General features: G+C 38.4%; 2 protein-coding genes across 2 annotated transcripts in view; both read left to right on the top strand.

The window, feature by feature from the left end:
• The first annotated feature begins 504 nt into the window (after positions 1-504).
• On the top strand, positions 505-14106 carry LOC107582914 (cell division cycle protein 27 homolog). Its single transcript, XM_016268941.1, has 16 exons — positions 505-688; positions 1850-1925; positions 3379-3526; positions 5504-5629; positions 8617-8728; positions 9387-9502; positions 9903-10002; positions 10118-10322; positions 10452-10624; positions 10772-10924; positions 11016-11224; positions 11386-11503; positions 12479-12607; positions 13149-13223; positions 13321-13486; positions 13561-14106. Exons 1-16 carry the CDS (start codon positions 662-664, stop codon positions 13644-13646), a joined length of 2019 nt encoding a protein of 672 aa, XP_016124427.1. The 5' UTR covers positions 505-661; the 3' UTR covers positions 13647-14106.
• A 3616-nt stretch (positions 14107-17722) lies between these two features.
• Positions 17723-24880, top strand: part of LOC107582915 (KAT8 regulatory NSL complex subunit 1-like) — a 40611-nt gene continuing 33453 nt past the window's right edge. Inside the window, exon 1 of the mRNA XM_016268942.1 lies at positions 17723-18359. The gene's annotated coding sequence lies outside the window, so the exon portion shown is untranslated. The remainder of the gene's footprint in view (positions 18360-24880) is intronic.

A 24880-nucleotide genomic window follows, 5' to 3' on the forward strand; every position in this document is an offset into this window, starting at 1 on the left:
AAACTTCACAACATTTTATTCGTAATGGACATTTTATGTCAGTTTCAGTGACGGCGCTACACCGGGGCTAGGGGGGGCTATAGCCCCGTCAGAATTTTGAATAGCCCCGGTTTAGCCCTCATTTGCGCTAAACCACGGCAACAGACGTATCGTCCTTCTGTAGGCTATATGCAATCCATTACATAGTCACTAAGGTTGTGATGTGGTGTTCGTTTTAATTTTTTATTTAAGTTTTAAGTATGCACAGTTCTGATTATGCATATGTATTGTGTTGTTAATACTGAGCGCACGGGTACGGTTTGCACATTATCATCATCAATATCATTTATTTTCTTAGCACCCCCCCCCCCCCCCTTTAGCACCGGTAGAGAAAAATTCTGGCGTCGTGCCTGGTCAGTTTTACCTGCATTTCGCCCTATAATTCCGAAAATTGAGCTTTCCCAATCGGCTATTTCCGACAACCTTCGCCCCTTATCGTAAAGTATGTATTTGAATCGGTCGTGTTCGGGCATTTCCGGATTCACCGATAACGGTTGGAATGTTCAAATCTTCGATGCTAGTTTTGCTACTTCTGGCCTGGAGTGGATACTGAGCTAAGAAAGCGACTGAAGAAAGAGCAAAGAAACCAAAAAAAGGAGGTGAAGAGGAGCCTGGTTACGGAATGACGGTGTTGCAGGAACCGGTCCAGGTATTTGAGCTAAATGTTAAAGCGCTCCGTTGCAGACCCAGTTGCGGGAGAAGACTTTTATGCAGCGCGAGAGACCGGATGATTGAGCGCTGCTACACCGCGGCCTCAGTTAGCAGCTAATGCTAACGGCCTCTGCCCTTTACCTTACACAGAACCTGCCCTTAAACATACCACATATCGCTTTTATTTTCATTTAAAATAGCTGTTTCCAATAAACCCAGTGCTTGTCAGCTCGGGACAGTTTGTTTGTTAGTAGTTTTCAAGGAATCTAAAGCGTTGTCTTGCAGGTTAGCCAGATAACGTTACCTGATTTATTTAGATTTGTTTTATTGGTATAGTCATGTTTTATTCTGACGCTCGTGTGAAAATATCAGCAGGGTTGAGGATAATTATAAATCGTGAAATTGAATGTTTGCAGAAAAGGCTGGTATTCACAAACAGACACTATATGAAGAGTAACACAAACCAGTGCATTTGAAGTGATTTAATGCATTAGCAATACTGGAGCTGGTTAGTTGTCTAATATATAAGCTCATCAGCGATAATAACGTAACATATAATTGCCTTTTAACGTTGGGTTTTTATATTTATAAGTTACGGTGTTTTAATGGGCCAACAAACGTCAAAGGTTTGGGGTTTGATAAGTCTTTGTCAGATACCAGCTAGCCAACGGTTCATAAAGCTCAGCTGTTAAACCTGTGTGTATCTGTCAAGCAAAGCATCAAATGTATATACAATGGCTGTGTCTCAAAGCAAGAACGAGCTGCCTAACTAGACAATATTTTGGGGCGTCCAAGCGCGCCTATATGCATCTCATCTGTCAGTCAACATTAGCTGGTTTCCCTATTTTTCTTCAGCCTTTGTATATACTGAAATCGTTCACCATTTGCTAAAACTGTGATCAATACCTGACCTAATGACAGCAGATCATTTCACATGAGTCATTATATATGTAAAAAAATCTCTGCAATCAGTGTCATTGTTTATATGGGAGCCCATTTGTAATTTTGATGATCAGAAGTGTATACTTGCTGTCAGGTGGTAATAAAGTCATTAACCATATTTCATCAAGTGCTATGGTTTATCATTGTTGTGACGCATACTCCTTTTCGGCAACTGTAAAAGGCATGAAGGTAACGGCAGCTCTGTTTTGGTCCATAGGCTGCTGTCTGGCATGCTCTGAACCACTACGCCTACCGAGATGCTGTATTCCTGGCAGAGAGACTCTATGCTGAGGGTAATTGCACAAATCGTCCTCCATACAGGCAGACTACATCCTCCATTTCCCCTCATCTTTCAGAGCTGGGCTGAGGCATTGCATTAAAACATGTTTGTGTGACTCAAAATGGAAGCTCACATTTTTATTGTTTTTACACATTGTGAAGTACTGTTTAAAGTAACTTACATTGCTTGCATTATTATTGTTTTTTTATGTCCTTCATATTAAATCCTGAATTTGATTTTATACAGGGTTTCTGCAGGTCTTGAAAAGTCATAATTCACTCGTCCACAAATTAAGTTCTAAAAAGAAATTCATATGGTCATGGCATTAAATGTTATACGCACTGCAAAACATGAATGTTTTCCTCCGTATTTGTATTTTGTTTTCCAATACAAATATTTAAACATCCCTAAATCAAGAAACATTTTCTTGATGCACATTGAACATATGACATCTTGTTTTCTGAGAAACCAAACAAAATGAAGTGAGTTAATGCTTAGATAAGAACAAATAATCTGTTAATGGTGTATATGAACTTGTTTTCCCTTTGAATTAAGTCATTTTTTCTGAGCCCATTGGTAGACGTTTGTTCTTGTTTTAAACATAAACTTCAACGGGACTAACTAATTTTGTCATTTTTCCATTTCAAGTAAATGTGTCTTGATTTAATGGAAAACTAAACAAAATACTGAGGAAGGACATCACTTTTTTTTGCTGTGCGATTAGAAGGTACAGTAAAAGTTATTTCAAGATTCTAGTGGTTGGGAGCAGAGGTATCCAAGCCATGCGCTTTTTTTTCTGAGATTGGAAGTTGTATTTTCAAACTGTGAAGCATTGCTCATACAAGACATTTACATTTAGAGAGCATATTGACTCATTGCATTCCATTCCATTTATTCATAAAATTTTCTTTACTTGTCTTTAAAAGTCTTCAATTTAGCTTCATAAAACATGCAATCAAATCATGTTCCATTCTATAATTTGTTTTCTTCTGAATTTTCTTTTCAGTTCATTCAGAAGAAGCGCTCTTCCTGCTGGCTACATGCTACTACTTTAAACATAAACTTCAACGGGACTAACTAATTTTGTCATTTTTCCATTTCAAGTAAATGTGTCTTGATTTAATGGAAAACTAAACAAAATACTGAGGAAGGACATCACTTTTTTTTGCTGTGCGATTAGAAGGTACAGTAAAAGTTATTTCAAGATTCTAGTGGTTGGGAGCAGAGGTATCCAAGCCATGCGCTTTTTTTTCTGAGATTGGAAGTTGTATTTTCAAACTGTGAAGCATTGCTCATACAAGACATTTACATTTAGAGAGCATATTGACTCATTGCATTCCATTCCATTTATTCATAAAAGTTTCTTTACTTGTCTTTAAAAGTCTTCAATTTAGCTTCATAAAACATGCAATCAAATCATGTTCCATTCTATAATTTGTTTTCTTCTGAATTTCCTTTCTTTTCAGTTCATTCGGAAGAAGCGCTCTTCCTGCTGGCTACATGCTACTACCGTTCAGGGAAGGAGTATAAAGCCTACCACCTCCTGAAAGGACACAGCTGCACCACGCCACAATGCAAATATCTCCTCGCCAAGTGCTGTGTGGAACTGAGCAAGTATGGATGACTAATTATTCCCCAACCAATCCTATAATAAACTCCTGACTCATTATCATTGTATCCCAGTGCGTGTATCTATGTTTATCTCTTCCAAAAGCTTACAGTGTTGTTGCTTTACAAAAATTTCAGTAGTGAAATTTCAGAATACTCAATACCTCACAATCATAGTGATATTCAAAAGCAATTGCTATATGCATTATCACAAAATCGTTTATGTAAATATTAAAGATAGATATTAACTAGTTTGAAAGTATTTCACAAGGTTTTTCCAATTAATTGACTTATTTTTGTGTCTTGTTAAATATTAATGACATAAGCAGCAGCAGGTCTCATGGTGCAGTCATACTGCATTTTGTTCTGTCTGTTTGCTTTCACTTAAAGGTGGGGTAAGCGATTTCTGGTAGCCAATGTTGACATTTGAAATCACCAAAACAAACACGCCCCTACCCCAAAAGGGTCTCGCCCCTATTTTGATAGCTCCGCCCCACACATACGTACGCAACCCAGGCAACGATTAGTTCTGTGGAACAAAGCAAAGGCGTTCCGCTCCTTGAGTTCTCTCCAGTGCTGGAAAGCTGATCCGATATTTACACGGGTCCTACTTCTTGCCTTAAGCTTTCTTTTGTTCCGCAGACGTTTTCCTCTTGTTTTTTTTATCCGCCATCTCTATCTTTCTGTCGCTCAGCTCGGCTAATGTCCGTCCACTGAACACTCTCTCCTCCACATCACGAGTAGACACGCCCCTTAACTGCTGGTTGGATACAAGTTTGTTTTGCTAGTCGGCCCGAATCAGTTTTCTAAAGCGTTTTTGAAAAATCGCTTACCCCACCTTTAAGACAGAGTGACTGTGATTACATTTACCTCTTCAAGACAAGCATTTTACCTTTGTGAAAAGTATATGTGGCTTTTGAAAGCAGCCACCAGTCAGTGAGAGAGTGAGGCAGTTTTACATACTACCTATACTGTAGACTGTGTCTTTACTTTAGTACTGAAGTAGGGTTACTTTTGACATCCCTACCTGAGAGACATGTAATATAATACAGTAGGATATTAATTCTAAGAATGAATGGGATTTAATGCTATAGATATTGTTATCCATGAATGTTTCCCCTGCCATTATATTAGGGGGGCGGCACCCCCTACCCCCTTGAAGGTCAAGTTAATTTTATTTAATTCTATTTTCTCTATAGCGCCAGATCACAACAGAAGTCATTTAAAGTTACCTTTCCGATATAACAGGTCTATACCTTGTTCTTTTATTAAGCAAGCTAAATAGCCTTATGTTATTTATCTTATTTACACGACGGAATGTCATTTCTGTCTCTACGTTATGGTCGCGCTTTCTGTATCGCGCACAGCGGAGTTTCGCCCCGATGCATGCACACAAGTGAGCACACTCCCACTAGTATTTGTAAATATTAAACCGCAAAACGACTATTTAAATATGAATTCTGCGTATCTCTGTGTGAATGGCGCAGACGAGCGGTTTTGTTTACCACTCGCGCGTGACGCTTGCGGTGATTTTAGCGTCTGCCAACTCACTAATGCGGACATAAATACATGAACAACATCTCCAGAACTGCTCTGAGAGTCACTTCATGAACATTTGACCGTTTCATTTGAGTAAAACTATCCTCATATCATATACACACAGAAATGTAAAGGTATTCATGGCAACCCGTCAAAATAAACTTGAAGACACTGCGGCAGAAATATATTACTGTTGTTCAGTAGAATGTATGTAATAGGCTGCTACTACTACTACTAAATTATTAAAACCGTATTTTTAAGGAATAATCATACAATATTTCTTCAGTGTTTTAATTGTAATTAAAACTGTAATTAATTGCAGAAATGGCTTCACCTTCGTTCAAGGTTGGCATGAGGTCTGGAGACAGTGGTTGTCTGGGTCGTCTTATGAATTTCATTACACATTTCTTGCAGTTTTGATTTATTTGTGTTTTTCTCCATCAGGTTAGCAGAGGGCGAGCAGATCCTGACTGGAGGAGTTCTGAACAAACAGAAGAGCCAAGACGACATCATTACTGAGTTTGGAGACTCGGCCTGTTTCACTCTGGCACTGCTAGGGCAAATCTACTGGTATGTTGAGCTTGTTTGGCTGCTTACCTTCACCTACTAAATTCAATGACCCTTAGTGAAGATACGAAAATATCTGCTTTGCCATAAAAAGCCAAAAGCTTTTCTTCACCCTGACTGAAATTATGCATTTTAAATTAGAATATAATTCGAATTTTGATCATATTTAAGTACAAAATTCGATTTTTAGTTTTTCAGTCATTTTGACAGCCCTACTAGTGAGAGGCTGTGTTTAATTTGTTGGATGAAGCAGGCTGGTACCAAAGCTCTTTATCTGTATTGGATTTAGATGTAGACGGCTCTTTTTGAGTATTTTGTTTTGCACTTGTGTAGAGCAGCACTCAGTAACTGTGAGAAATTGCTTTAAGAGTTCTACATTTCTTCAGGTAAGGTGGCAACTGGCAAGAAACAAAAGATTTTCTGTTTTCTCTCATTAGAGATTCATCTTTTCCTGTACTGCATGAGATGTTGGGTGTCGTGGCAATTTTCTATCTCAATAAGGCAAAAGGCAGAAAGTCTTTTGAATATTTATTTCCTGCAAGAAATGGTCAACAGTCATACAGATTGGCTGCAGAGTGCGACCCAGAATTACACTCTGACTCAGAATATCCTAATCAAACCAGGATGCTTCTGTCTTATTCAATCATAATGTGTCCTTTTAAGGTATCCAAATAACTCAAGTATGTTGATGAGGCATTTAGAGAAGAAAGTAACACTCTTTGGACGTGCTTTCAGATGGAGCAGCATTTACTACACAGAGCCATAGTTCACTGACAAACTACGCAAAATCGCATTCATAATCGCAGACGATATAATCGCACGATAATGAAATCAAAGAAATCGTTCGGCAGTTATGAAAGCTGTTTGCATAGCTTCTCAGTGAACTATGGCTCTGTGTAGTAAATGCTGTTCCATCTGAAAGTACGTGAAAATAACACATTTAATAACTTGTTTTTACTCCAAACTCACTTCATAACCTCAGTCAAGTGTTTGAGATGATGTGGTTTCTTACACCGAATAAGGCACGCAACATATTTCATAGTATTCTAAGGAGTGATAAAGGCTATGTCGATTAGCATTGCATTATTGTATACTTTATTATAATAAACATTATAATAAAACGAACTCCGATAAACCATATATTGTCGTAGTCGTGTGTTTATTAGTCACGTTGAATTAATGAAAGCAGTTAAATCTTCTGTTTATTCAGCAACTGCTATTGGGATTTCCTGGAGTTCTTCTGCGGGGCGTATTTGGAGTTTCAGCGCGAGAGCGCCCTTGGTCCTTTGGATAGAGATTTACTACTGATCACAGAACTGTGCTTGCTGAAATCAAAACAGGGACGATAATAGGTGAGCGCCAGCCAATGAGATTGCCGTTTGCGCAGTAGTTCCGCCTATTAGTTTCTTAAAAGCGGAAGAATTCCAAAGGAACTCCATTATTTTGACAGCAAAACACAACAAAGAATATCGTTTACATGTAGCGCGCATAGGTAGTGCGTCAATTCTCTCTCTCCCTCTCTCTCTGCGTGTGTGTGTGAAACAAAGCGACGGCGAGTCGTGCGCCTTCACACTAGAGTTTACGGTACGTTGTGCGTTGCACATCCATTCAGATGAACTGAAAAACAGCACAGATGGCTTAGCGGAGAGTGAAACTCTGATGCGCTCAGTCAGAGAGTGTTCGGCGAGTGAAAATATATCTGAGCTAAACTTATACTTAGCCTCCAACTCACACACTGGCGAGTAAAATCTGAGAATTTATTAGCAATTGGCTAATATTAGACATCATTTAGTCACCAGAGTGAAGATTTAGTCACATATGCGAGTGATTTACTCGCAATGTAGAGGGTTGTGTCATTAAGGCTAAGGGTCACCTGACAAAGTATTGATAGTTGTGTAAATACTGACAGCTGTATGAATAATTTTTGGTTTATTGTAATCCATTACATACCTTTCTATCAAAGTTATCTGACATTATCAAGCTGAATTTGTTCTGACACAGTTTAACTCTGAGTTCTTGTCATATTTTATTACCATTTTCTAAACTATAGCAAATAAACTGTGATAATGTGACAAATGCTGAAGGTGTCTGAATAAATTTTGGTTTGACTGTATCTATTTGATAAATGAAGTTAACCAACTAACATTATACATACTCTTTTGGTTTCTGTACCCAATATTTAAAACATTTACAAATGCAATGAAAATATTGGTATCGGTACTCGGTATCGGCAAGTACCAAAAATAAAAGTATCGGTATCAGGCGAGTACTGGAAAAAGTGGTATCGGTGCATCCCTAGCAATTATGAAAGCTGTTTGTGTAGCTTGTCAGTGAACTACGGCTCTGTGTAGTAAATTCTGCTCCATCTGAAAGCATGAAAGCACCAAACTCACTTCATAACATCAGACGAGTGTTTGAAATAAATCCTTCTGTGAGATGATGTGGTTTCTTACACCGAATAAGGCACGCAACATATTTCATAGTATTCTAAGGAGTGATAAAGGCTATGTCGATTAGCATTGCATTATTGTATACTTTATTATAATAAACATTATAATAAAACGAACTCCGATAAACCATATATTGTCGTAGTCGTGTGTTTATTAGTCACGTTGAATTAATGAAAGCAGTTAAATCTTCTGTTTATTCAGCAACTGCTATTGGGATTTCCTGGAGTTCTTCTGCGGGGCGTATTTGGAGTTTCAGCGCGAGAGCGCCCTTGGTCCTTTGGATAGAGATTTACTACTGATCACAGAACTGTGCTTCACTGAAAGATATGCATGACAATCGCAGCTTCTGCCTAATCGCGATTTATCGCATTTGCGATTTAATTTCGATGAATCGTGCAGCCCTAACTCACACTTATCAATGCATGAGACTTTCTTTATGTAATTCCAAGTACTTTTTTTTTTTATTGATTCCCATTATGGATGTGATGATTTGGCTCTTATGTTTCCATTCTAGTAATCTATCTATTTAAAATTGTGTAGTTTTGGAATTTTGCCTCTGGAGCCGAGCCCTGGAGACCCATCGTACCTGCAGAATTACAGTCACAGTGGAAGTGGGATGGAACCACCTCCTCCGCCTGGCCCTCCAAAGAAGGTAAGCCTTCTTTATTTCTTGCAGCTTGCTATTAAAGTACTCTTACGGGACTTGTGTTTTTGAGGGGCTGTGCTCTACGCTTTTGTATAATTGTAGTTTTTCTTTAAAATATTGTAACATTAGCCAAAGTTTATTTCACCAGAAAAGAGAGTAATGTAGTTTAGGTTTTACACCCTTTTTGTACACCCGTTTTTTTATTACTGTAACATTAAGACTATGTATGTGAAGGACCTTTTTTTAGTTTGAGTTAATTTCAGTAGAGTGGGACAGGTTTCTGTTACAAAAAAGGTATTGATGTGTACTTTGTATGTAAATTATTTTGCAGCTTATTTTTCTTTATATTGAGTTAGTATTCACATTTCATTAAATGTGTTATGGTTCTTTGTAATTAATTGTGACATTTACTAACAAGAAAATTGTCTCTTGTCATTGTTTTCAGTGTAGTACATTGAACTCTTGTTCCAAAAGAATGTGAAAAATTCTTTCTGTGTCCCATTTATAATACAAAATCTGCCCAAATAAAATCTTAAAAATTGTAAGACTTTGTAAAAACCAAAAATTGTGTTTTTACTAGACAGAAATCATCTTTATATAATCAAACTGTAAATGATAAATAATGTATGAATTTTCTTTTCTTTTTTTTTTTTCTTCATTTCAGGCCATCAGTAGAATCAGCCAAGTGGGGACAAAGTCAGTGTTTGCACAGAGTGGCAACAGCAGAGAGCTCATTCCAAACCCTTTCAACCTAACTCAGACCACTGCCCCACAGACTAGGTACATGTCAACTAGGGCTGCACGATAAATCGCATGCGATATTTAACGCACATCTTATCAGTAAAGCCGGTTCTGTAATCAGCGGTAAATCTCCATCCCGTGCGTGCTTTGACATTAAGCAGCATTGACTACACAGAGCCGTTGTTCACTGACGAGCTGCGCAAAACCACGTTCATATTCGTGCGATTTTTTGCGCAGCTCGTCAACATGATGGAGATTTACCACTGATTACAGAACCGGCTTTCTGACAAGATACGCATTAAATATCGCATGCGATTTATCGTGCAGCCCTAATGTCAACAACAACAACAAAAAAAAAATTTATATATATATATATATATATACAGGCAGCTCATGGCTATGATAATGGCTTCTTATAACAAGTCTTCCTGCTTTGTAGTTCTACACCACAAGTGCTGAGCCCAACCATTGCTGCTCCCCCAAATGTGCAGCCACGGCGGAGCTCAAGACTCTTCACCAGTGCCAGCTCCACTGCCAAGGTACTGTCTTTTACACATGCAAGTTTATGCATACACTTGTAAGATTTTCCAAAAAAATCCTCAACCACTCTTTAGAGACCGTTTTATCAACACTCTTAATGATGGAATTGAACAGGAGAACAGTAAGAAGCTGAAAATGAAGTTCCCCACCAAGATTCCTAACCGAAAGACAAAAACGAAAATGGGTAAGGGAGGAATCACCCCATCTAACCTGAATGAGAGCATAGAGATCCTCAAACTCGATTCTTCTATATCAGAGGGAAAAGGCAACATCAGCTCACCACAGTTCCAGGCTTTTAATCTACAAAAGGCTGCTGCAGGTATTTGCAATTTAAAAAAAAAAAAAAATGCAATCAACACATGACATATTACAGTATTTATACATTATTTATCCGTGCTCCACCAAAACTGACGCAGGTTCTTGAAATTGTTTCCTCTGTTTTATTCAGATGGGCTGATGACGTTGATGCGGGATATTGGGAGGGGCTATCTAGCTCTCTGCTCTTATAACTGCAGAGAGGCCATTAACATCTTGAGTCAGCTGCCTTCACACCACTACAACACAGGCTGGGTGTTGGGTCAGATTGGACGAGCTCACTTTGAAGTGGCTGAATACATGCAGGTGAGTCGGGCTGCTGAAATCAGATGACAGCCGTTTTTGAAGGCATTGAAGAAATTATCAATGGTAGAAAATGGTGACAAATAATAATTCAAACAGTGAATTGCAGAAAAGAGAATCAAGACTGAATTTTTGTGTCTGTTTAACCAGGCAGAGAGGATTTTCTCAGAAGTCCGGCGTATTGAGAGCTATCGAGTGGAAGGTATGGAGATCTATTCCACAACACTCTGGCATTTACAGAAGGATGTGGCGCTTTCTGCCCTATCTAAAGATCTCACTGACATGGACAAAAACTCGCCAGAGGTAAGTCTCTCAGAGTAATACAGCAAAGGAGCAGAGTTCAGCATTTGATTGCTTTTTCTCATGGCTTATTTCTTCCTCTCTCTGTGTACAGCCCTGGTGTGTAGCTGGTAACTGTTTCAGCTTACAGCGGGAACATGACATAGCCATTAAGTTCTTCACACGGGCCATCCAGGTGGACCCCAGCTTTGCATACGCATACACACTATTAGGGCATGAACTAGTTCTCACCGAGGAGCTGGAGAAAGCCCTGGGCTGCTTCCGCAATGCTATACGCCTCAATAAACGTCACTACAATGCCTGGTACGGTTCAGACTCTACTCTTTGGCTTTGGAAATGAGACACTATTTTAGATTAAACCAGAAAATTGTAAAATGTAAAGGTTCATTTTATATTGTCAGTGTTCGTTTAAATGATGAAAACCATCTGCCATTTAGGCTCATTGTTTCTGTCTGTTACGCTAGGTACGGCTTGGGAATGATTTACTACAAGCAGGAGAAATTTAACCTAGCTGAGATTCATTTCAAGAAGGCTTTGAGCATCAATCCTCAGAGCTCTGTGCTGCTTTGTCATATTGGAGTGGTAAGTAAAACTAATGTAGAGAAAATAGTGTTAATCTAAAGTGATGCAACCCACACACACTCATTTCGTAGTAGTGCTGGGCGGTATACCGGTTCATACCGAATACCGGTGTTTATTTTTGTTATGATATGAATTTTTAAAATACCGCAATACCGGGTGTATGTCACTTAAACAACGTTCGGAACGCGACACTGTTTGAAATGGGTCCTTTTCACTGGTGCACTGTGGTGAGGGAACAGCTGTATGTGTTACTAAGCGTGAAAGTTCCGAAACTGAAGCTGTAGAACTAATAGAACGTGATGACACAGAAGAACTCATCCACAATATCCACATTGACCACCACAAATATCCACCGCCCCCTGCCATCAGCTCCCGCGTCTCACACACACGAGCGCAACTTCAGCACTAGATTTAGCCACTTTCAGACCCTTTTAGCGTCTTTTTTCCATAGAATCTTTAGTGTAGATGCATGTTGATTTTATCAGACGATGCCGCGATTACAAATGAGAGTGACTCCTGGTTAACATGTATTAAAAGGGGTCGTGTTTAGTCACTATTTAGTGTGGTATTTTTTGACAATATTCACTCATCATGACAGTAAAATAGGGCATTCTAAGTCAATATACTGCAGTATTTCCTCTCTCAATCAGTAGAAAATATGGTTAACACCCGGTCATGCATGAGAAAAAAATACCGTCATGTACTATGAAACCGGTATAATTTTGAAAAATACCGTGATATAAATTTTTGGTCATACCGCCCAGCACTATTTTGTAGGTAAACAACAGTGCAAGATTGTTACTTGATTGTATTTTTTTATTTTTAGTTAAAAAAAATTGTTTGGAGTTTGGTAATGCCAGACTAGCATATATGTACTTGTTTGTTATACATAAATAGGTAAAACACATGGTGCCGACTGTTCGAGTTTGTTGCATTGCTACATCTTCATATCCTTTCTCATGTGCTCCATATCAGGTTCAACATGCTTTGAAGAAATCAGACCATGCACTGGAGACCCTCAACAGAGCCATTAGCATCGACCCCAAGAACCCGCTATGCAAATTCCATAGGGCCTCTATTCTCTTTGCCAATGAAAAGTACAAGGTACTCCCCAACTTGTACCATGACATTAACATCAGTCAGTCAAGATTCAGCATTTTTTTCCTAAATACATCTTCCTCAGTATTTTTGTTTTGTTTTCAAATACAAATGTCTAAATACATTTAGATGCATTTACTTGAGATGCAAATTAAAAATATAAAGTCTGTTTTTTGTTTTTTTTAAGTTTATGCTTAAAACAAGAACAAATATCTTGATTTAAGAATGTTTGGACATTTGTACTGGAAAACAAGACAAAAATACAGAGGAAGAACATCACTTTTTGCAGTATAATCAGAAGGTAAAGGTAAAGATTTTCATATTCTGGTGGTTTAGAGCAGAGTTAATAAAGCCATAAGCTTTTTTTTCTGAGTTCTGTTCGAAGTTGTTTTTTTCAAACTTCAAAGCAGTGGAAATACAAAACATTTACATTTAGACACCATATTGATGTATTCCATTACATTTATTGAATTTTCCTAAAATTATCTTCATAAAACCTGCAAAAACCCTCTTTGGGAAAGTCAAATTACTCATTTATTCTTTACAGGCGGCTCTGCAGGAGCTTGAAGAGCTGAAACAAATAGTGCCCAAAGAGTCCCTTGTTTACTTCTTAATAGGAAAGGTACTCATACAACTCAGTTGTTTACTTGCATATATTTTATATAAAATTTATCTTTTAATAAAAAAAATATATATATATATATTCATCATCTGTATAGGTCTATAAGAAGCTTGGCCAGACTCATCTGGCACTAATGAACTTCTCTTGGGCCATGGACTTGGACCCTAAAGGAGCCAATAATCAGATCAAAGAGGCCATAGATAAGCGATACCTCCCAGATGATGACGAACCTGTCACTCCTGATGATTATCCCTACTACTCAAGTAAGTCTACTACCAAGTGAGCCATTTAAGTGGTGCTGTGTGCACTATGTAATGTTGTTTGTTGCTCTCAGCAGCGGAGGTGGAGGAGTCACAGGAGAGCAGTATGACGGACGCTGATGACACACAGCTCCACACCACGGAGAGCGATGAGGTTCTGTAGCCCCCGACACCACTCTGGACTTTGAAATAATGCCAATTTGGGGGCTACTTGAAGACTCCAGCTCTGAAAAAGGAGGAAGAAGAAAAAAGGAAAACAAACTGCTGCTAATAACAGTACCTCCTCATGTCTCTCGTTTTATTTTTATCATTCGTTCTTGCCTTTTTCCACCCCCGTGTCATCATGCCTTAGAGGTCTCTCATCGGTCTGATCTTCTGGTGCTTCTGGTCTCATCCTTCATCGTCACTGGCAGGCTTCCTTTATCGCAGACTGAATTCAAGTTCTGCCTGAGCTCAAATTGCCCAGTTTTGCCAATGACTCCACTGTCTCCTCCAAAAGTTAATTGTCAGTTTAAGACTCAAAAAAAGAACCACAGACATTCATGGATGTTCCTGTCTTAATGCTTAGGCCTTTTATGTTATTTTATCAGCATTTACTCTGAATAAAGACCTGTGTAAGAGTTGGTAGTCCTTTGATTCCTCTCCCCTCCCTTTTTCATCATGAAACAATAGCTAGGGAAAAAAAAGCACTTTCTGCCCACATAAAAAAAAAAAAACAAGTGTTTGGCATATGAGATTCGAGGTAAACTGCATATCTTCTATCAGATTACCATCTGTTTAGAAGAGCAATGTTTTTGAAAGTATCAGTTCTGGATGATGCAGATCTTTTTTTCACCAGATTTGAAAACTTGTGTGTAGGAATGGTGCTCAAGAAGCACTTATGTTTAAAAAAAAAAAAAAGTTGTCTTGATCGGAACAATTTGCCACTCTCACACTCATCTGTTTTGCTCTTATCTACCTTCAAAACATCTGAATCCATGTTTTTTGCCCAGCTGCAAGACACTGATTAGAGAACTGTTGATTAAATGATAAGCTTATGGGTGGGGTGGTTTCTTTGACACACATTAGTCTGGGTTTAGGAAACCAGACCAGTGTCCAAATTAACAACACTATTTTATGGCACAGTGACCAGTGGTCAGACTTCTTGAGACAATTTTCTGAAATGTTGGTGCTGTTGAGGACAATACTGATGAACATAGAAAATGTGCACAAATGGATTTTATTTTACCAGAACATGTTTATTATTATAAAATGTGTTTGATCTCTGCTAAATGCTTCTTATTGTACATTTTAAGGAAATAGAATAAACAACTTTGACTGAAAGTTCTGATGTGGTCATTGAAGCGAAATACGAATCCTAATACGTTCTAGTACGTTGCTTCACACTTGTTTGTTTTGTTCTTAAACACTATCACTATATTTCTACGTTAATAGGTTCGTAAAATTACCATGGTTTACACCAAGATGCCGTGATGGCTACAGTTATTGATGCTAATGTAAAATATAATAAATCTCGCTTCAGTGGACAATTAAAGAAGGCTTCAGCGCTGGTAACGTGATTAGGAATGTCTAATAATTATCATTTATTTCTATAGAGGAGCGTTGACATTTATAAAACCTTGCGAGAAAGAATGACAACAGCTAACAAAGATACTGTGATATTAAGCTTTATAACAGGCCTGATGTAAGTTTAAACGTAACAGTGTGTTTGGTACATATGTTTTTAAAAGACAATACCATCTATCAAATAAACAAAAATCAACTCTTTAGCAAAGTTACAGTCTTTTACTTTCACTCGTAAGCCCATCTCTTGCTAAAAACATATAAACCAACCAATCAGCGGCCGCCTTTCCGCACACTGACCAATCACAGGTTGAAATGAGGCGGTACTTCCGGCTCAAGTCCGGTTGATCTGTGCAGGTAAGTGGACGTGAATTCTCTACTCTGTCATATAAAATATACTTATTTTTGCTATTTTCGTATGGACAAAATACTGTTTCCAACGTTAAATGTTGAATAAGATATAGAGGAAAACAATGTTTCGTTTTTCCTCTCATTCAGTGAGTGGTAGACATTATGACAAAGTAATTTCATCCCGGAGATTGCAGTCAACAGGCCAAAAATTGTTTGGGCACAAAATAAATCTCTCAGTCTGTCAGAATGAACCTCCAGATCAAATTAGAGCTACTGCAAAATTGTCATGTTTCCTGTAGTTACAAGTGAGAATGTCCGCTAAAAAATGACACTGAATTCGTCTTGAAGATGAAAGAAAGGCTGTAATACAGCAGACTATCAGCTGATGATGTTAGCATGCTAAACCTACAGTCAACGGGCCTATGAGTACATGCCATTAATATTGGACTCTATTAAAGAACTTAGCCAATTAATAGCAAATGTAATATTCTTGTTCATAATATCTATTAATTGTTTTCTATACCGGTTTTTATTACATTGGAATGGATTGCAATGTGGTTGTGTTTCAAAACCTAGTGAGCTGCCTACTTAGACAGCATTTAGAACGCGCGTGTGGCGACAGAAATGCTGTCTAGGTAGGCAGCTTGCGTGCTTTTGAAACACAGTCCGTAACTCCATCATCGGTCTTTAGAAGCGCAGTTGCTAAAGCGCTGTTTGTTTTGGATTTGACTTTTTATTAGTCCCCCCCCCCCCTTAATTTGTTTACATTTCATTGATTTATTAAGTTTAATTAACTTACTTGCTTATATACGTTTAATATCTCTTGCTATTGTTTTCCCTAGATCTGATGGTGACAGATTAAATACATGATACGTAGCTCTGTTTTATGTAACGAATTAGTTTTGATATTTAAACGTTAAAATATAAAGTTATATAAAAGAGTGATTAAAGTGTAAAACACCTGGCCAAAGTTAATTTGCGTAATTATAGGGATGTAACGATTAACCGCGAGCCGGTTGAAAATCGATTCAATTATGTGACGATTCAAATCGGTTGAGATGCTAAACAAATCGCGATTCATTTAGGGGTAGGATTTACATTATATTTAAATTTTGTCATTTAGCAGACACTTTTGTCCAAAGCTATTTACAAATGAGGACAATAGATGCAATCAAAACCAACAAAAGGGCAGTAATATGCAAGTGCCATATTAGTATATTATAGTGTTATATTTCAATTTCACAAAGAAATGTGCAGCATTTTGTCCAAGCAATAATAAAAGGACACATTTAATTTATAATTAAATCTCATTTTGTAAAAAAAAATAATAATCGTGAATCGAATCGTGAGTTGAGTGAATCGTTACATCCCTAGTAATTCAGACTTGACATTTAAAAAATTTGTGTCTTAACATTTTTTTGTATAAATGCAAATGCTAACAGTCTTTTTAATTTGTTTTACAGACTGCAGGTTGGAACCACTGTCTTGTTCGTTTTGGAGTTTGCAAATTACATTTGGATTAAGAATGGAGGCTCCAGTAAACCAGATTAGACTGAAACCAGTCATCTCTAAGGTCTGACACTCTTTTAAGTCATATGTGTATTTACATCTGTTTTAATACATTCACATGTAATATTTTAAGGGGATGTACTTGCAGTATGTATAGAATAAGTAGAAAAAAGGTTCAGCTAAATAAGTGCTGCAGAAAGGTAGCAAAAAAAGAAAAGAAAAGAGTATTCCCCTTAAACAGTAGATGGTGCTGTCGTTTTGTTTATGAGGGCCTCTAGAAACAGGAAGCTTAACTAGGTTTCATCATTTCTAACCTATTGTGATAAAAGCTGTTTTAAGCTAGAAATGTACTCTGTTACCTGTCCAAATATAATTGTTCACTTTTTGCCTTTCTTTTGTCTTTCTGCCTGCTTGTAACTACTACCACTACAATACAAATCTTGCATTTAAGTTGAGCTTGCATGCAGGAGTCAAGGATAACATTTATTTTAATGCACAGCAATGCCATCTGAATTCTTTAGTGTTTTCTATTTTTTATTTTTTTTGGTTCGGTCATGTTCCACTTAATTTAGTATGATTTTCTCGAACACTTCCTGTCTTTCGGTCATTTTTAGAGAAGCTTGAGTTCCCTCTACTGGTACATTTATTTTGGAGCTTCTTTCTAGAAACATGCAACACTGGCCAGGGCTCTAGGTACTATACATTTCATCCATATGTTATACTATGTTATTTTGTTAATCCCTAAACAAGTTACTTACCGTCAAATTAATATTTTTGACTCTTCGACTAATTTATACGTCCATCAAGTAGGATTTTTGGTGGTACAGGAAATGTACGTCTAACTGTGGCGCCCCCTATTGTCCTGACGCATTACGACAGGAAGCCTTGCGCCTCTAGCGGCCGGTCGGAGTAGGGCGTCTCTCTCCCGCAGCTGCGCCGCTCCGCTTCTTTCTGTTTGTCAGACTCGCAATCCGAGGGAGAGGAGCGAGCCGCCATTTTCCGAGCTCGTCGCTTCCCCCTCGAACGACAACAATAAAAAACGGACAACCCCGGGGTTTTCTCAGCCGAAATCGAGCACGAAGACCTTTCGGAGAAGGAGAGAAGGGATTGCGCTCAAAGAACGACCAGGAAAGGGATACAGTTCACTGTTTTTCCGCGGCTTTTGTCGGGGGCGATTGAAAAACAGCCGCCTGGGCTCCTATAGCTCGACTGCCCCCGTTTCTTTCGCCCATTTCGTGATCCCTAAACGCAGCCCGGAGGAGTGGGAGGAGGAAAAGGAGGGGGTTACCGAGCACCGGAGCGCGCGAGAGGCCCGGGATTTTTCCACCTGAACGTGCAACAGCGGAATCTGCATCTGGATCATTGCTTCAACCTGTCAGTTATTGCTACTATATTTCTTAAGCGTGGAGATTAATTACAAACGTTTCCCCCGGAATCGGCTCCTCATCACGTGGTAGGTTCCTCCAGTTCTCTTTGTTAGTTTAAAACTCGGTAGCGTGAGGGAACTTCAGGCGTTTTTATCGCATTTACGCACTTAAATCAACGCGCGGTGAAATAGCGCACGTTAGCTCCACAAATGCGGCTCCGTTCAGACGCTTTTCGCTCTCCGTAGTTCTTTTCCACGGTTTGTTCTGGTTAAACCCGTGAAGTAGGCGGCGTTGAAAGCCAGACCATCAAGGTTGCAAAATCAGCCCGATTAAGCACAGACATGATTATACGTGTCAGCTTTACGAAAGCACGTAGTTGGTAATCAAGCATGAGGCAAGTTCGTTCACTCGGGGGCTTTACATTTAGTAGGTTAAACGCGTGCAGTGTGTGTGTGTGAGAGAGAGAGAGAGCGAGCACGGGGGGTGGGTGCGCAGTATATGTCTGCTGCATCTAGATCAGTAGGGTTATGTTTGTGCTGGTACGAATCGTATGCATTACTGTATCAGTTATTAGATATGCATCACATGGATCAACATTGGGGCCAAAAATATGTGGGACGGAAATGTTATTCTAATATCTTCTAAAGAAAACGAAGGGACAAATTTGATTTCCGGTATCTGTCCAGTACTCAATATACGCATGTTTATGCATCAAGGTTGCAAAATCAGCCCGATTAAGCACAGACATGATTATACGTGTCAGCTTTACGAAAGCACGTAGTTGGTAATCAAGCATGAGGCAAGTTCGTTCACTCGGGGGCTTTACATTTAGTAGGTTAAACGCGTGCAGTGTGTGTGTGTGAGAGAGAGAGAGAGCGAGCACGGGGGGTGGGTGCGCAGTATATGTCTGCTGCATCTAGATCAGTAGGGTTATGTTTGTGCTGGTACGAATCGTATGCATTACTGTATCAGTTATTAGATATGCATCACATGGATCAACATTGGGGCCAAAAATATGTGGGACGGAAATGTTATTCTAATATCTTCTAAAGAAAATGAAGGGACAAATTTGATTTCCGGTATCTGTCCAGTACTCAATATACGCATGTTTATGCAAAAAATGATGCAATCGGGTGGTAAACAGTTACAACTTTTGATTTAAGCCTGGACACGGGGAGTTTTCCATAACTGGCTGCATTACATAATATTTGGTTGTTTTCCCCCTCCTCGCTGTGTCTTCGCCCCGCCGAGCCGGATTGACGTCGCGAGAGAATTTGTATTAGAACCTCCTCGCGCCGCGCAACATTAGGCTGCGTCTCGAAACGATCGTAATAATGTACAAAAATGCTGTTTTCGCACGCATCACGCCAGCTTTTGAAACGCAGCCGACGATTCTTTATGGCCTTAAGCTCGCCCTAACCCTTGTTTTCCGTATGATCTGCGGGTGTATTTACATTAAGCTCAGTATCTTGCCTGGTTGTGGACGGCAGAGGGCTTTAAGTGTAATAGAATATTAACCTGCTCAACCCGTGGTTAGTGTAACGCGCTGTACTTTTCCATTATATAATGTGTTACGTTGCATATTTTTCGCAGCACTCGCTTGATCTCGGGTCTCAAATGTAACAGGTTCCGCATGTGTACGTGATGTTTATGGTTTAAAGAGACATCCTTGATGTTTTGCTCCTTAATTAATGACGCGATTCTGTTATGTTTTTAAAGGGAAATTTGACTTCTGTACCTTGATCTGTTTAGCCCTTTATATGACGCTCAGATACATTACATATTGTCTGTCCCATAAGTCATTGGCTGTAATTTATTAAATGGAGGCCTATTTGTCTTTCTGAAACCTTGTTGTTCCCGGATGGGGTTGGAACCTAGGGGTGGGTGATAAGGCAAATATATCATATCAGGATTTTTTGTTTTTCAGGCAAATCACGATTTTTATCATGATTATTATGATATGTTGGTTTTACTATTTTGCAGGTTGTCTGAGCAGTACAGCCAAACTAATTTCCCTATTTAGAAAAAAAAGCCTTATAAGGTAACAAAATAAAAAAGAATGGCAGACATTTAGTCCAAAGTGGACGAAGATAAAAAATCTGTCATTATTTTATCATTGCTATTAAAAAAATAAGAACAAAGATAAGACAAATAAAACAAACTGTGCTTTATTTTCCAGGTGCAGTAGGTGTATTTAACAGTAGCATTCAAGAAATTGAATGAACAAATATAATAAATTAAACACTATATATACTTCGCTATATAAATTATTCATTGATTCTTATTAAAGCAACTGTATTAAAGTTCTACAGTCAAGAGCAGTGAGGGATTTTTCTCTTTGTGTTTTGTTGTTTTATTAACATTAAAGGAATAGTTCACCCAAAATGAAAATTCTGTCTTCATTTGCTCACTCTCAGGTTGTTTTAAACCTGAATGAGGTTTTTCTTCTGTTGAACATAAAAGCCATTTTAAAGAATGTGGGTAACCAAACAGTTGCTGGTCTCCAGTGACTTCAATAGTATTTTTTTTCCTATCAAAGTCAGTGGGGACCAGCAACTGTTTGGTTACCACATTCTTCAAAATATCTTCTTTTGTGTTTGCGACAACATGAGAGTGAGCAAATACTGACAGAATTGTTATTTTTGGGTGAACTATCCCTTTAATGACAAGCAGCAGCATGTTTAGTACAATTAGTCTGCTGTCACTTTAAGACATTCACACATCAGTTTTTCTCTCAACTGTTTACTTACACTTTAAACATAACCAGTTGTGTTTATATGTAAACCTTGTGTGTTTTTGACCGTATTAGTTAGTATTAGTCAGACATGAAAGATAACGTAGTCCAGTAATTAGGTGCTGTTTGACAGGCTTTTTAGTGTGTGACTTGTTGCGAATAAGTGCAGTGTCCCGTGAGTGGAACTGTACCGCTGAGTTAACAATTGATGTGAATAGGGTTGTGTACCAATATGGCTCCGGTACCTATATAACCGGTATGTACTAGAACCGAATCAGAACGCAGATTTCGGTGCCATGCCTGAGCGATTGGTTGAAATATTTGTCCTCTGGTTCTCCGAACCGGACGTAAGAAGCATCATCACCGGCACCGCACGTGAAAAATAATTTTCAGACTGAGAAAATGCATGTGAACTCAAGTCGGAAAGCTCTAATAATAAAATCCAACAAATCTTTGTAGTGACGTGAGTGTCCATGTTGTTTTCACATTCCGACTTAAAAGCACAACTCGGGAAATGAGAGCATCCGAGGAGCGTGTGAATGCAGTAATTACACTTGCTCTGATGGCAGCTGGTAGCCTTCCGTTAACTAAGCTAAACATGCTTAAATTACAATGCTTAAAGCTAACGTTAAACCTCCCTTGTATTCACATTTCTAAACCTGTTGTCCAACATAAGAGAACATTATAACCTTTTTACTCCACAACACCAGTCAAATGCTTCCTTTTGTGATCTGATGTGGCTTCTTGTCACAGAATGAGGCAGAAATATCAGAGATGGCTTGAATAACACAGAGAAACTATATTGTCGCAGTCGAGTGTTTGTCTTTGTTTTATCATTCAAAATGTTTATATGTTCTTTTTACTCCGTTACAGCTATTATGACGATGCCTTTGTCCATATAAGGGATTTCATGGAGGGTCATGAGTTCTGCTACTTCTGTGACTGAATATGTGGATTTTTTTTTGTGCGAGGGCGCCCTCTGGCGTCCAGTATAGATGAAACAGACGTGTTTATAGTGCTAATGGCCAATCCATAATTTTTTGGGGATGTTTGATTTATTTTTAATAAGTATCGGTTTAGGCACCGGAACAGTTTTAAAAGTATCGATTTGGCACCAGTATCGAAAAAACCCAAATGATACCCAACCCTACAGGGCTCTACAGTGCGACCATTTCAGTCGCATTTGCGAATGAAAACTACTGCGTGTGAATATGAAAAAATATTTAGGAGCACCAGTGCGACTGACCAGATCATCATCATATTTGTGATTGCGCTCAGGGGAGCTTCAAAGGTTTCTACATGTTTCCTCTCACGAATCCTTTGGGGGAAGTCGTGGCCTAATGGTTAGAGAGTCGGACTCGAAACCCAAAGGTTGCGGGTTCGAGTCTCGTACCGGCAGGGATTGTAGGTGGGGGCCTTGAGTGAGGCACCCAACTCCTGACTAAATGATAGACCCAAACTCTCCCCTGGATGGATGGATAGATAGATACTGTATTGATCCCTAATTGGAAATGCCATGTCTCTCTCGTACTGTTTGTTTTCCGTTTGCTCTCTTATTTCCTGGTTTTGACGTCTTTTGTGTTCTGTGCTGGAACGCCAATCTGTTTTTCTCCATGTTAAATTGGCTCTCTCGTACACATCACATGTATTGAATTGTTAAAAACTGTCTGGGATATTTTAAGTCTCTAGGGCTCGGCGTATGATTATGAGCTGTCGTGTACTTTTCGTTCCATCCAGATTTATAATTGTCCTAAATCCCCTCCCCACAGGAAGAGCTGTTATGTAACACATCAATACCATTGACTAAATACCTTAATTTTTTTCAAGGTGGTGATCAATTTTTATCAGATTTTTTCATGTAATTTTTAAGGGCAAGAAATTAGCTCGCAATATGCTTTAGGTAGGACAGTGTGACCTTAAAGTAATGTAGACTGTTATTGTTATTTACAATATATATATATTTTTTTTATCTAAGATCCTTTAATTCATCTATTTCTCTCTTGATATATGTTTTGTGTGGGCTGCTGCAGATCTCAGCTGTTGAGATGCATGAAATTGTTATTTTTGGCTCCCACATTGTTGAAGGCTGTCGAAGTGAATTTAAAGAGAATGGAATTATTGCTTTGAGGCATTTAAATCAGTCTTTCTGTAATCCTGTTATGATCCATTTGAGTATTGATACCCTTACTACTCTGTGTAATTCACAATCAATGTCAGTTTGAAGTATAAATCAATGTCACCTACAGTACCTGTTTTGTGTCTGAACCCCAAGACCTGGTTTTATTTTAAACTTAAAAGGCTTAGCTCCTAACTTGTATCTGTTAAGTGCAAAATTTCAACTCTTTTCTTCTTGGCAGGGCATAGGGCTGTGCAATACATTTCTACATGTGAATATTTAAGTCCTTACATTAAAGTTCACACAAACTCTTTTCTCCGCTGTGGCGGTGAACCATTCGTTCAGCCTTTAAACCCTGGTCGCGTTCGGTTACAGCAGTCAGCTCGGTAAAGCTCTCTCCAAGATCATTCTGTGTTCCCATTATACTTGATTTGTAAATACATGTCTATGATTTTGCAAAAAGGACTTTATCTTCTTGCCGGAGTTTAATGTTTTGTTACTTGCTACCGGGTGTCTGTGAGAACAGAACACGGGCGTAGAAAAGACTATAAATAGTTTTTAACGTGCACAGTAACTGAAACATAAAACTGTTAAAAGAAAGGCTCAATAACTGTTGCACATATATAATATAATACACTACGCATCAATTTCTCTTCCCTTTGTAAGTGCGTCATGTTAAAAACTGCAAAGCACAATGTGCGCACATTGTAAGCACTTCAGTGCTCATAGACTGTCAACCCTCTACATTGCGAGTAAATCACTCGCATATGCGACTAAATCTTCACTCTGACTAAATGATGTCTAATATTAGCCAATGGCTAATAAATTCTCAGATTTTACTCGCCAGTGTGTGAGTTGGAGGCTGAGTATATGATTAGCACAGATATATTTTCACTCACAGAACACACTGACTGAGCGCTTCAGAGTTTCACTCCTCCATCAAGCGATCTGTGATCTTTTTCAGTTCATTTGAATGGATGCGCAGCGCACCTGTGTTTGTGTATTTGTCGTAAGCGCTAGTGTGAAGGCGGACGACTCGCCGTCGCTTTCTCTTCACTGTGAGCAAAGAGCGAGAGCTGAGCGAGAGTCTAACATAACATGCAGAATTGATGCGCTACATGTAAACGATATACTTTGTTGTATTTTCCTGTAAAAATAACAGTTCCTTTGGAATTCTTCAGCTTTTAAGAACTGCCGGGTTTTCCTGTAGTAGGCGGAACTAATGCGCTAACGACAATCTCATTGGCTGGTGCTCACCTATTATCGTCCCTGTTTTGATTTCAGCGAATCAGTTCGAGCAAACGCACACAACCTGATTAATATTCATGAATATTAGCTAATTAATCCTTAGTGCGTTTTTATATTGTTCTTATTAGTAGAATTTGTATAGTAATAATAATAAATATCTTATCAGAATTATTATTATTATTTTTTTTTTACAGGAACACTGAATGACCCAAAAAAGCACCAGCACCAGTCCTAAGTTCATGGTTACCAAGTTTTAATTCTAATTACTAAACTTCTATTATTAAATAATACTTGATTATCATATTATAATGCTTGACTGCTTGACTGACTGCTATTAAGAGTGTACTTTCAGATATTTAAAAAGCTGTACCATTTTACAAACATATGTTTGTAAATATGTTTGTAAAATGGCATAACTTTATATAAAATATATATATATGTGTGTATAGTATAGTAATATATGTGTATAGTATAGTATTTCAGTCTGGCGAGTAAACAAAAAAATATAC

This window comes from Sinocyclocheilus grahami, unplaced genomic scaffold (assembly GCF_001515645.1).
Source record: "Sinocyclocheilus grahami isolate Dianchi unplaced genomic scaffold, SAMN03320097.WGS_v1.1 scaffold48.1, whole genome shotgun sequence".
Classification (NCBI taxonomy): Eukaryota; Metazoa; Chordata; class Actinopteri; order Cypriniformes; family Cyprinidae; genus Sinocyclocheilus; species Sinocyclocheilus grahami.

Bases quoted from the DNA above. Each gene is read 5' to 3' on its own strand.
- LOC107582914 (XM_016268941.1), top strand. From the start codon at position 662: ATGACGGTGTTGCAGGAACCGGTCCAG. The intron at 8,729-9,386 runs GTAAGCCTTCTT...TCTTCATTTCAG, and splicing joins CGCCTGGCCCTCCAAAGAAG to GCCATCAGTAGAATCAGCCA. The intron at 10,003-10,117 runs GTACTGTCTTTT...GGAATTGAACAG, and splicing joins GTGCCAGCTCCACTGCCAAG to GAGAACAGTAAGAAGCTGAA.